General features: G+C 45.5%; 1 protein-coding gene across 1 annotated transcript; it reads left to right on the forward strand.

Moving 5' to 3' along the window:
• The first annotated feature begins 557 nt into the window (after positions 1-557).
• Positions 558-3,251, forward strand: pmp22a (peripheral myelin protein 22a). The gene is made up of 5 exons (XM_084677892.1): positions 558-711; positions 1,475-1,564; positions 1,690-1,780; positions 1,938-2,078; positions 2,483-3,251. Exons 2-5 carry the CDS (start codon positions 1,487-1,489, stop codon positions 2,638-2,640), a joined length of 468 nt encoding a protein of 155 aa, XP_084534018.1. The 5' UTR covers positions 558-711; positions 1,475-1,486; the 3' UTR covers positions 2,641-3,251.
• Positions 3,252-13,181: the final 9,930 nt, after the last annotated feature.

The raw sequence follows: 13,181 nt of genomic DNA on the forward strand, positions 1-13,181 counted from the left end.
GGTCTGTTCTCACACACTCGCGCACTCGTACCCATACCCCCACGCTCCTACACACACAATCACACATATAGGCTGTGTGGACAGAAAACATCGGACATTTGTTTGTTTTTTATGTTACTCAGTGTGTTCAGTTCAGTGAGTTAGTGGAGGCATCCAGCCACATTCAACCATCTGGTACAGTATACTGCTTCCTAAAGGATGCAGTAGCTAAAACAGTTAGGACTTTTGACTACATGTGTGTACAGATTGGGACAGTAAAAGTGTGCTCTTGAGAAAGAAAGTCGCACAAATTCAAGATCTTGATGTTGATCAGCAGGTGGGAAATGAGTTACATTCCAAAGGGTGGAACACGGGAAAAAAGCATCCCGGCCAAATTTAACCAGCAGCATTGAATTATAGAAATTTAATTTTAGCCATTAATTTAATATTCTAGCAATGTCATTCTCAACAATTCCCTCCCTAACAAAATAGCACAGAGTAGGAGACATTTAGAGAGGCCTCTAAGTAAACCAAATAGTTTTTGAACGAGCCCATTGGTGACGTAGCGACGCTTGCAGGGCGGTGTTCTCGCGTAAGGAGAAAAAAAACTCGGGGGTGCCACATCTGGAATAGTGGCTCCGTAGTTAGAGAATCAAGAGCGGGATCTTTGCTGAAGTTCTTCTACTCTTCACTCGCGACTTCTTACAGAAAACATCCCATCTTGCCTTTTTTGTAAGTTGGAATATTGTTAAATGTTTTTCTTATTCCTTTACAGTATGTTTTATTTGATTTTATTATTGTACTCTTTCCACTTACGGATTTGATGTAGGCTACTTGATTCACGAAGTGTATTTTATTTAATTTATTTTTATCTTAGCGTCAATTTAAATATCAAATGAGAACAGTTCGATAATAATTCATTTAATGAGACGAACCTGTACATTTTCTTCAGACTGAATTTTTCGTATTTCTGTATTTTCCTAGTAACTCACGTGTGCTTAGAATAAACGTATCTTAACGGTTAATGCTCAGCACATAGATAGCCTGGAATGTTTGTTTTACAGATGCAGAGTTGTTTTCACTCTTGTATTAACTTATGATGAACTTATGATGAAGTTAGTTCTTTATCTCGAGCTTTGGTCTCGACTTAACTCTTTATATACTTTTGCATTTATATATATATTTTTATGTTGGATCATCTGCATATTATCTCCTTAGATTACATTAGATATTTTACTATGCAGCATTCTCTTAAAAGCAATTGAAATTATTTGGTTAAAAGATTGCGGGAAGGTTATTGCAAAACGTACGTTTTTTGAGTGTAAAGTCAATCCCCATGCTTTTATGCATGCATGTAAGAGGATACTTTCCGATCTGAAGTAAACATTGTGGTGAGCCGAGGGGAAGATATTGCGCCACCTGGTGTGAAAATGAACATTCTTGGGTTGTGAGATGTATTATAAATGGCTTGACTGTTTTTCATCGATATTACTAGATCTACCTGAAAATGCGTCAAATCCTTGCCGGTGTGCTTATCTTGCACCTTATCATCCTGATCCTCCTCTTAGTATCAACAGCTGTCAATGTGAGTATAACACCTCCGATATGATGTCTGTTGGGCGTGTAGTTAAATGTAATGTTGAATTCCAGGTGCATGGTTAATCTGCGGGTGCTATTATTATTTATTTTTTCTGTAATGTTGGGATTTAGGCCTGGACTGTTGGTACAAGTAGCAAGGATCTGTGGTATGACTGTCACACAAACAACGGGGGGTACCACTGCAAGCCCACCAGCAACGAAGGTTTGTGGAAAAGCCTCACTGTTACTGTCACCATTGCCAGTAATCCCCATCACAGTCACCACTGCTGTGGGTCTAATCTGAATGTTTGGTCTGGTGCTAATACGTCTCTCTTCTCTCCCTCCCTCCCTCGCTCCCTCCTTCCCTCCACCTCTGGCAGACTGGCTCCAGGCTGTGCAGGCCCTCATGATCCTCTCTGTGCTGTTCTGTTTCTTCTCCCTCGTGGCCTTCATATTCCAACTCTTCAACCTGGTCAAGGATGGCCGCTTCTTCCTAACCGCGGTCTTCCAGATCCTGGCCAGTAAGTACCGAATCAGACAGGCGCGCACACGCACACGCGCGCGCACACACACACACCAGCAGAGTAGATTGTTTTGATAAGCAGGCAGATGAACAGACATATATGCAGGCAGGCAAAGCAGTAAGGCAGAAGATCATGCAGGCACATAGCGAGGCAGATCACACCCTCAGCAGATGTTGTAAATGGAAGCCTCAGTGTCAGGCTGTATATTTAGGAAAGAGTGAAGCTGCTGTCATTAGATGCTCATGGACACAAAACCAATACCGCCACGTCGATCTTCTATTCAAATTCTCTATTGGCATGACGAGTACACCAAAAGTGCCCTTATTGGTATTCCTCCCTTCCCACCCCCACTTCTTCTACTCTTTTCTACTTTACTCTACTCGACACTTGTCCCCCCCCAGGCCTGTTTGTGATGTGTGGAGCCATCATCTACACCGTGATGAGCCCCCAGTCAGAATCAAATGCCACCTTCGGCTATGCCTATGTGTTGGCCTGGGTGTCCTTCCCTCTGTGCCTGATCAGTGGCCTCATCTACATCATCCTGAGGAAGAGAGAATGAGAGGCCTGTCCAGAGCCCGGAACTCACCAGAACACTGCGGCGCTGTGGCCACAGACCCGCTGGAACCCCGTGTACAGGTGGGCCCCTTGGAGAACAACTGTCCTGCCACGATACTGTCCGAAGATGTACATAGTGTCTGTGGTTTTTTAGACATATTTATGACATTTTTACATGCCTTTTGTACATAGTGTTGTTGACTTGTTTCCATGGCAGAGATCATGACTCTTACTGCATATTCTGTTTGTTTTTTTTAACAATGATGTCACTTTTCAAAAAAGCACATTGGTGTTCTTTGATGAAGGCAATCGTAAATACTCACATTCTAAATTGAACCATTTCTATGTGTTTTTGTGTGTTTACAAGCTAATTCAGACATTACTTTGAAGTATTCTTGTATGTGATATGCCAAATTAAATTGCTGTTTGTTTTATACATCCGATTTTGAAATGAAAATGGTGCTATGTATTTGCCATTGTCTTTTGTGTCATCGTCAAATGATTTTAACAGTGTTAGTGTTTTATGTCTTGTGCTATGCTCTGCCCTCTGTGGACACAGGCTTATTGCAACCTTCTGTTTATATTCTTATAAATAAAACTATGGTTAAAACCTTGGATGACTTTAATTGACTGGTAATTCATAATGTTGACTTGATTCACTTCTCTGACCTAGATGCAGTGCTTGATTTTAGCCACATGGTGGCATTACAATGCTGGCTATTTCTGTCCAGCAAGCAAGAGCACCAATTACTGTAATAATGAGCTGGTCGATCAGGTGACTAATGTTGAATCAGGTTTATTAAGTGTAGGAGCAAAAATCAACAGGCAGGTAGTTCTCCAGGAACAGGGTTGGAGACCCCGGATTCATATTATATTTGGGCAAAATGTCAGCCTTCTGGACACCGGCCATTCAGTTGATATTATGTCTGGACAAAATGTCAGCCTTCTGGACACTAGCTTTTCATTTGATATTATGTCTGGACAAAATGTCAGCCGTCTAGACACTGGCCATTAATTTCATATTATACCTGGACAAGAAATGTCTGCTGTCTTGACAGTTGATTTTTTTTAATATCAGGGCTCTCCAACCCTGTTCCTGGATAACTACCTGCCAGTCGGTTTTAGCTCCAACACTAATCTAGCACAACTGATTTTACATGTAAGCAATCTGGATTCATTGCTGTAAGCATTTAGGGCTAAATCTAAAGCTATTAATGTATTTTTATTATCTGGGAGGAAAATGTGTTTTTGAAGCTCAGTCAGATGACCCAAAGTTAGTGGATGTGTTTTCATGTAAGTGGTTTACGTTATTCAGGCTGTAAACAATCACACTGAAGTGAACAGTCTTGCAGGGCCATGTCGATCACTGGAAACTTGGCAACAGACACATGCATGTTTCACCACAAATCAATGGGTAGGTTAAAATGTGGTGAGGGGAAAAATGGCTGAACTCGCACTTCTAAAAATATAAATCAATAAAACATCTTGTATTAAAATCAGACTCGTTTTGAGCTTATTTGCATAAACATTTGTGGTACAGTAGAACCTCATAATGGAAATTATGCAGTCACTACTTCCTTGCAGTTTTAATATCCAAGTGATTGCATGATATACTTTTTTCTGGACTGTGATGATAGGATTCTTGCTCAGTGTGGATGAAGAGATATCGCTGTTAAATTCGCTACACTATTAACAATCTTATTTCAGCTTTGAATTATTGAAGCTGATTTCCAGGGTTCTGTAGTGCCAGGCAGCCCATACCCATGACGTGCCCTGTCAGGGGATCACAGAGCTGGGTACAGGCACCATGGCACGAATACTCTGAATAACGGTAAACCAACAAACAGGCTGATCTGTGTAGGACATGAAGAAAGACATTTTCTTTGAGTAGGTGCCCCTAACAGTATGGATGGGAACCACTTGTCCAGTCTTCCAATCCACATTGTTCCTCTGGCTAACCATCAGTAAAGTGAGGGATGGAGGAGTTTACATGTTGAAGGATGCAGTTCTCTAAAGAACCACTTGGGGGCGGCTGACACCCATTGTTCTGTCATACACAAGAATTTGGCAGGTTGTGACAATTCAGTTGACGATGACTAAACAGATGCAAGGATTTTAATGATTAGTGATTTCTGCATTCGACCCATTATAGCTCATCATTTGTCTAATCTTCTCAGTGTTGAAGTGGTGCCATAAAAATTTGCACCACAATGGATTATTGCCACAAAATTATATTATTCGTCTATAATCTGACAATTGGAAGTCTCAGATCCACAACTATTGGGAAACATGGTTTAGCAGACAGCCTCAGCAAGGAAAAGCTCAGCAGGTCAGCATTGAATGATGCTCTATGGTTAGATATTGTTGGATATTGTTCTTCTTGGTCTAAATTCTTGGTCTAAACAGGACCTCCTAAGCTTTAGGATGAGTCAGGTGGCGAGCAGAGTATCTCTAGCCAGACATACTTATCCACAGGCGACCTGAGCAGACAGTGCAGAAACAAACTCTCTGATGAGAGAATTCAGGCATGAATGTGTAATCACCATAAATTGTCATACCAATCAGCACCTGATACACACTCAGACACACACAGACACACACAGACACACAAACAAACAAACACACCCACAGACACATACTGGCTACAGTCTGGCATTAACAGTGCACATTACTTTTCCACCTTACAAACAGACAGAAACACACACACACACACACACGGCTTAGCCCTCTTGCTCGCACACAGTTTCTCACTGTTTGTAGGTGTTTACATGAGCTCATGTCCTCCACCATTTGAACCGTCTCTCACTTGATATCCATCCCTCTGGCGCGCAGACACACCCACGCACACGTGCGCACACAAACACACAGCGTCCCGTCAGTGGGTCGGAGCCCTTGTCACACGTGAAGAAAACAAATGAACGCGAGCGTTTGCATCTGATACACAGTAGGTTCATAGGTTAAAAGGAATCCGCCGAGCTCTATTAGTCCCTCACACAAAAAGGCTGCAGTGAATGTAGCCCGCGCCAGACCCCCTGGGCATACTGCAAACATATTGGTGATGTCAAGAGAACTCTGGAGGCCTGTAATGGCGTTGTAGCTCCATTTCAAACGTGGTTAACCTTAAGGGTTATTTATGACTGGGGGTGGGGGGGGGGGGTCACAGGGGGGCAGTTAGTATTTACTGCAGGACAGGGGCCAATGGAGGGGGAGGTGGAGGGTCACATCCAGAATATTGTCGCCCTGTCACTAGATACTTTGGCTGCATACAGTACCAGTCAAAAGTTTGGACACATTTTCCCATTGAAAATGGATCCAAACTTTTGACTGGTACTGCACATGCATACATGCATACATGCATACATGCATACATGCATACATGCATACATGCATACATGCATACATGCGTACAGACGTACAAACATTTTGTCACCACCACGGTTGAATTTCCGGAACAGGACACAAATCTGACGTGTCTGCTTCCGAATGAAGGGTCCTTCCAATTGTCGAGCAAGTGGGTAAGTGTTCACTCGGTGTCTAAGGAAAACAAGCAAGCGTCTCTACACATCTGAGGTGAGGGTGTCTCCAGTGAGCTATAGCCTCCACAATGGTGCCGCCAGTTCAAGAGGCCTGAACAGGGAATGTATGAAGACTTCAGAGACCTCTCCACTTGGCAGAAAAGCTTTCCTCTCTTTCTTCCTTTTCTATTCGCTGCTTTTCCATCCCAGGCGTCTGTCTCCGCGGCAACAAAGGCCGGACCTTTGGATGTGGCTAAACGACAGAGAAAATAGGGGAAACGGAGAGTATTCATCCCTGATTTCATCGCGCCCATAAATCTCCAGGAAATCAAAGCCCTCCCAACGGCCGCCCCTCCGCCCCTTCATTGTCTCGCTAACACACATTAGGGTGCGGCCGGCTGCCCACTTTGACGGTCTAGGGGGACTGGATGTGGGCAAAGCTGCAGATGTGGAACCCCCGAAAGAAACGAAAGGCCCCTGACCCTGCTGTTGAACCCCCTCCATCAGCATCCGCCTCGGCACTCCCTCTGCCCCCCATCCCCCGCCGCCAAAGGAATCTCAGCTTCCGACCGCTTTCACAGGCTCACGTAGGTTCAGCGGCCGCCACAGACGAGAGGAAGGGGGACGTTGAACGCTTTTCGACTCCACACATGTACATTGTTTGTGGATCCTCACATGCGTGCACACACACACACACACACACAGTCATGCACATGTTCACACACACACACAGAGTCATACACATACATGCATGCACGTGTTTGAACATACATACTCACACACACACACACAGAGTAGGTCTGAAAGGGAATGAATGCATTGAGGTTGATATAAGCATGAGCAAAGGCTTTCAGACATACTGAATGACCCATCTTGCACGCTCTTGGGCGTTCCATAGTTCCCAGGATCTCTCCTGGGATTGGTTCACGTGTAATAAGGATTAGAACAAGGCAAGACAAAGCTTTCTAAAGATGTCATCCACCAGAACCGATTGAGAATATTAACAGCCTCATCCCCTGTGGAAATGATTGGATATGAAAGATTTGTTAAGCACTTTTCACAAACAATATGGATTTAGTTCCTTGGTTGTTAGGCCACAATTACAAACCTTAACTACTTCAGCAGTTGAGGTTGTGTTTTTTAACTGAGCTATGGTTTTAAAATCTCATTCATACTCACAAGAAATTGGATCATCTAAAGACAACAACGTTTCCGTGGCTGACTAAACTCTTTCCAAGAGTTCCTGTGCCATGTTAAGTTTAAAACATTGTTTCAAGTAAGTTGGGATTTTCCGAGAACACACACAGAATATGTGATACACCAAAAGTACCTGGGTGAAAAGAGTTTACATTTCACCTTCTTATCACATAGGAAACACCTGCAGAACAACACCTAGCGATCGCATCCACGCTGTGGAAGAGTCCCGCTGAAGCACATCTGGTTCAGCATGAGCAGCCAGCTGATCATGTTTGAGTGTGAAGGGAAAGTTGAGGTGGAATTCTATCGTTGATGTTGTTCTCAAAATGCTGGGCCTCTCTGTCTTTTAGTCGGAGCTTTGCTGATGCGCAGATAACAATCGTTTTTCAGAGGGATAAGCAGGCTGGGGGGGGGGGGGGGCGGGGGGGGGGGAGGCGGGGGTGATATGACCTGCAGTGGCTGATTAGATGAGGGATGACTGTTGTGGGCCAATGAGAGGTCACACTGAAGTGGTTGTGTTATTTCGACCTCACTGACCCTGTCCGGTGGTCCCTCCCCTCCCCGGTGGAGTTGGGAGCTGTCTGTCTGGGGGGGGGGGGGTCGTGGGGCTGTGGGGCTGTGTGGCTGTGGGGCTGGTGGGCTGGGCATGAGGCTGGGTGTGGGTCTGGAGGTCTCTGTTTGTGTTCTCCGCCTGGATGCCCTGATCCTGTGACTGATGAGCGGTCGTCTGGTGGCCACTGCTGCTGCGTCTGGGTTAATGAGGTCTAGTCTTACACCCCGAGCAAACACTTCACCTCCCCCTGGCCAGCCTCGGCCTTTGAAGATGGTAGGAGATGTGTCTTTGGACCACACTAAAGAGGAGGACACACACCTGATGGCATACAGTCAGGTCACAGATCCATCCAGAGGCTGGGGCAGTCCTGGCGTGGTCCTGCGTGTTATCAGGCAGCCCCAGTCCTGTCGCAGGCCCTGTCTGTGGTCCCTATCTCTGTCCTCCATCTCAGTCAGGTCTGCCTCACCTCCGGAAAGAGCCGTTTCCTCAGCTGTAAAACATGCCCACCCGGAGCCCTGTTGTGTTCGGATGTGATCGACGATTGTGGCCGTCCCTGCCCGCCCCCCGCACACCCCCACGCCCCCCCGCACACCCCCCCGCCCCCATCCCCCCGCCCTAGTCCTCCTCCACTGGCCAGTCTCAGTGCCTTTGAATCCATTCATTTGGACTTGCTCGTGGTGGGGAAACAAAGTGAGGCGATCAATCTCTGCTCATCTGCAGACGCTTCAAGGTTTCGCGTGGTATAAAAGGACGGACCATTTGCTGTTGCTAAGTCTGAAACGAGCGCCATGTTTTATTGATCGCCATGTTGTATCGACCGACAAATCGTCTTTTAACTAGGGTTGAGGTGAGACCGCTGAATAGTCGGGGCCCCTGCCAGTCTTCATCCAGCCCACTTTCATTTCGTAGACCTGCAGAAGCCATGATAATTGGTAACGAATGTTGGTGGAAGTCGGAGGGGCCGTAGGCGCTGATTGGCAGCCACACTTCCATGCCACCACCGGTTTGACTGTGTCTGAATGATGGCTGGACTCTGTAAAGCAACTTTACCGTGAAAAGCGCTATATAAATCAAATGTATTATTATTATTACAATTATTATGATAAGACTGGGTGAACTTTTTCATTAAGAAGTTCAGACCACCAAATGTGTTGGGTTGTTCTGGGCGAGAGAGAGAAAGAGAGACACATGAAAAGAGAAAGACAGAAAGAGAGAGATAAAGACACATAAATGGAGAGAGAGAGGTTAGCCAGAGAGTTGCCTGCTTTCAGAGCACAGTGGTTCAAACAGGGTTAATGGGTTCTTCTCTGTGTTAGCTATGCAAATATTGACACTGACTGCAGCATCTCTCCTAATGACCTGATTCATGTCTGACCTCCCAGCTCTCCAGCCTCCAGCCCCCCAACCCCCCGTTCCTCCAGCCCCCCAGTCCTCCAGCCCCCCAGTCCTCCAGCCCCCCAGTCTTCCAAGCCCCAGTCCTACAGCCCCCAGTCCTACAGCCCCCAGTCCTCCAAGCCTCCAGTCCTACAGTCCCCAGTCCTACAGCCCCCAGTCCTACAGCCCCCAGTCCTCCAGCCCCCCAGTCCTCCAGTCCTCCAGCCCCCCAGTCCTCCAGCCCCCCAGCAGACCCAGGGCTGCCACACAATGGCTCATGCTGCCCTGAGGACTCTCATGAAGGGGAACCCAGACTGCACATGGAGCAGCACTGAATAACTGTGTGTGTTGAAACGAGTGGACTGGGCCTTTCCAATTGACAGTCCAGCCGTGGAGATCCCTCTCATGTTCAGCACATTAGGCTTATGACAACCAACTCCTCAGGGCAAACAGCTCCAGGACGTATGTAACATGCCTGCACTGCATCTGGGGATCTTGTATGATTGCATATGGAGGATGTGTGATGTGGTACTTATTAACTATATGTATTAATAAGGTTTTAGAGACAGAATGACATTATTTCCTGGCATGAAGTGTATATTGATTAGGTTAGAATAATACAATTTTAATAAATATACTGTAATCTCTCATATTATCACATCATTCTCTCAGTTAGCCCACTGGGTGGCTTGATAATGACACAATTAGGAATCTAATTACATGAGATTATTCTTATTGATATGAAACTAGAGATCAATATAATTGTACAACAGGAATCACAATACCACATAGAATGTATTACAGATTCAGTTACTCAGATATTCAGCTTCACATTTCCAGGTGAGTTTCAGCCTGCCAAGTTCCAACTTAACATCTTCTAAACCATGATATAACGCCCAACCCAAGTCTTTGTCTCTTCCCCAGATGGAGCTGTACAGTGTCGGAAAACAGTCAGCCGCCCTTTGATGCAGTCCTGAATCAACACAGCAAATCCTACACCCAGATCTGCCCTTCAGTTCGCTACAGGGAAACACAAGCCATAATACCCTTAATGGAGACATGCCTTGTTAAAGGCAGAGCTTATGAGTGTTTGTCCCCCCCCCCCCCTCTTCTTCATTGTGGTGACAAGCAGGGGGCTGCCCAACGCCTCGAGCTCGTACTGCTCTGACAGGGAGGGGGAAGAGTGTTTCGGGAAACCATGGGCTGGTGGGCGACATGTGGTTAACCAAGAAAACACTTACGTGCTCAGCTGTCTGTCATTGCTTCAACAAAACATGCCTCACCCAAATATTCCAAACAAATGTACTGTAGCTGGCTGGCACGCACCTTTCCACCACAAGACTTACCCACACCTATGGAGAGTATCATGTGAATGTTGGACTAGTGAACTTTGTCAGTCCACAACACACTTTTAAATGTGTTTTGATGTAAACATGTGTAGCCATCCACGATGAGAGGTTAGGCCTGTTTTAAAGAGGGATTAACACAGCTGATGGCTAGACTTCAAAGGGACCAGCACATTTTTTATCCACCCTCTAAGAACACTTAAGTGTCACTAGCCAACAATGGTCTTCACTGGTATTATCGAAACTGGCATCTGCTAATGACCCAGTTAACCTTTGACCCCAGAGTCACAGAGGTGGCAAAGTGGCCGGTGGAGCCCAGCATGAACTCTGGAGACACTTCGGACACGCACATCAAGTGCCGGGAAGTCACTGCCATGGCGTGGCAAATACTTCTCTTTTTTGTGAAGTTGAAATATTTGGCACAGGCCTAGACATAACGTGTCTTCATTACAGATAGGGACCAGAGTCAGTTTAAATAGCGCAGCATTGAATTTTTATTAAGTCTTGTTGAAAGCTTAATGTCAATTTACTGTGGACTGAACTACATTCGAGATTCTCTTTTTTTCTCTTTCAATGAGTGTTCTCATGTTTTTCTGTGCGTGAATAAGGAGAAAAAAGAAAAAAAGAAAGGAAGAGAAAGACAGCTCTTGTCATTAAGATAAAAACATTTTGTGCCAAACAACTGGAAGTTCAAGGCTGGATAAGCATTACTGAGAAACAGAGAGTGAATGTGAAAATAGATTCCTTCAGTTTCTCTTCTCTCCGTGCCAACACGGTTTTCTCCTACACAAAAGGCACTGTGTTTTCAGTGATCATCCCTTCAGGTTGCAGTTCAAATGAATGGATGGATTGACCCCTTCAGTCGGATGTATCATCTAGATGTTTCCTCAGTCTCCTTCAGGCCAAAGCAGATCGCTGGTTGTAAACAGACGAGCTTATATATGAGTCACGGTTTGTTTACACCTTTTCAGACATCTGTATCACCTCAAGGATCTATCTGTGTATCAGGGTAAGGGACTGTGGAAACCAAGGTTGTGTTGATTAAGTGTTAAGCTCACTCCGTGCCATAAATGTTCTATCAAACTGACGTTTTTCTCTCTTCACACATGTAACCCCAAACTGTTGACAGATTCAGCAGCTTATTTGGCACCTTGTTCTCAGTTGTGCCCTTGAGCAGCCAGCCTTTTCCATCTGTCATTTCTAAAAGCCTTTCAACAGGTCCAGAGTTCACACCTTATTTAGCAAGTTGCACCAACCGCCTTCTTTGAGATAAGACCAACAGAGCAAACATTATTATCACCAGCAAACGTCCAACGTCAAGAAAAAGAAAAAACTGGATCTATGGGGAGAAGGTCGGGGGTTAGGGAGGGCGGAGGAGAGAATGTGTGCCTTCCATTTATCAGACCGTGAGGACAGTGAGGGGTCACGGATCTGGCGTTGTCCATCCAGAGTCTTCCTGGCAGGGCTTCAAGTTTCTACGCCTCATCCACAGTACGAGTCCAGCTTCCATGCTTCTGACCTTGCTCTGGCGTTCTCCACTTCTGTGGAAACAAAACAAGAACAACGTCTCTGAAAGCCTGTTCCTCTCACCCCTTCTGGGAATAGATTGAAGAGCCTCTCCAAATGGATGGGTGTGAAAACGAGCTCCCAGAGTTCGTTCCCATTGTGAGGATGTGCAATGTCCTCTTTGGCACTCTGATTTCATATTGTTCATGGAAAGAACAAACAAAAAAGCCCCACGAAAAAAGCGCTCACACATCGCTGGTTGATGGAATGCCAACATTCATCAGGCAGTACCACCTTAATCAGAGAGGCCATCACAAGGTCCATTGATTCTAAGCGGGTGATGGGAATGTTATGCAAGGACAGAGCTGTATGTCACACATTCCTACCTCTGGCCCCCATTTCCCATGGGCACATACAGCCTCATAAATCTGATCTGGTCATAAAACTCTGCCCTCAGCACAGACTCTAAACACATCAGAACACAAACAAGAGCGCGTGAACACAAAAATGCACAAACACACACAGACACACACACATACATGTGCATGTACACACAAACAGTGTACTTTAGAAATGTGATCTGACCAATGAAACGTTATTCCCTTCATAGCCGTTACAAAAACACACTCGCACAAACATGTCAAATTATACTGTAAGATTACAACCACACCATTGACTTTGATTACATTTCTTATCATACACGTTTGGAATAATGCACACAGATACACTTTTTACCCACCATAATCAAGCCATAAATCCTGCTCATGAATAAATAATGAGTAAGCACACACACACACACGCACACACATGCAAAAAGTTTTTTTTTTCCCTGCATGCATTTGGCCTTCAACCTCAGGTTCTCTCACCCTGTCCGGTTTGTGGGGTGGCTGATCTCTGTGTGGCCACCCAGGGAGCATCAGGGTATGTGGGCATGACCCACAGGGGCTTCAGACCCACGAACCAACACCACTAACGACGAGTGGTGAGTACAGCAAGCCAAGACTAACGGCTGCGGTTCTCTCCGGGTCTGTCAGATCTGGGCACAGCCTGAACC

The sequence above is a fragment of the Hypomesus nipponensis genome, chromosome 17 (genome assembly GCF_054491055.1).
Source record: "Hypomesus nipponensis isolate SF chromosome 17, ASM5449105v1, whole genome shotgun sequence".
In the NCBI taxonomy this organism is placed as follows: Eukaryota; Metazoa; Chordata; class Actinopteri; order Osmeriformes; family Osmeridae; genus Hypomesus; species Hypomesus nipponensis.

Coding starts and splice junctions, on each gene's coding strand:
- pmp22a (XM_084677892.1), top strand. CDS start 1,487: ATGCGTCAAATCCTTGCCGGTGTGCTTATCTTGCACCTTATCATCCTG. Junction 1,565..1,689: donor TAGTATCAACAGCTGTCAAT/GTGAGTATAACA, acceptor GTTGGGATTTAG/GCCTGGACTGTTGGTACAAG. Junction 1,781..1,937: donor CAAGCCCACCAGCAACGAAG/GTTTGTGGAAAA, acceptor CACCTCTGGCAG/ACTGGCTCCAGGCTGTGCAG.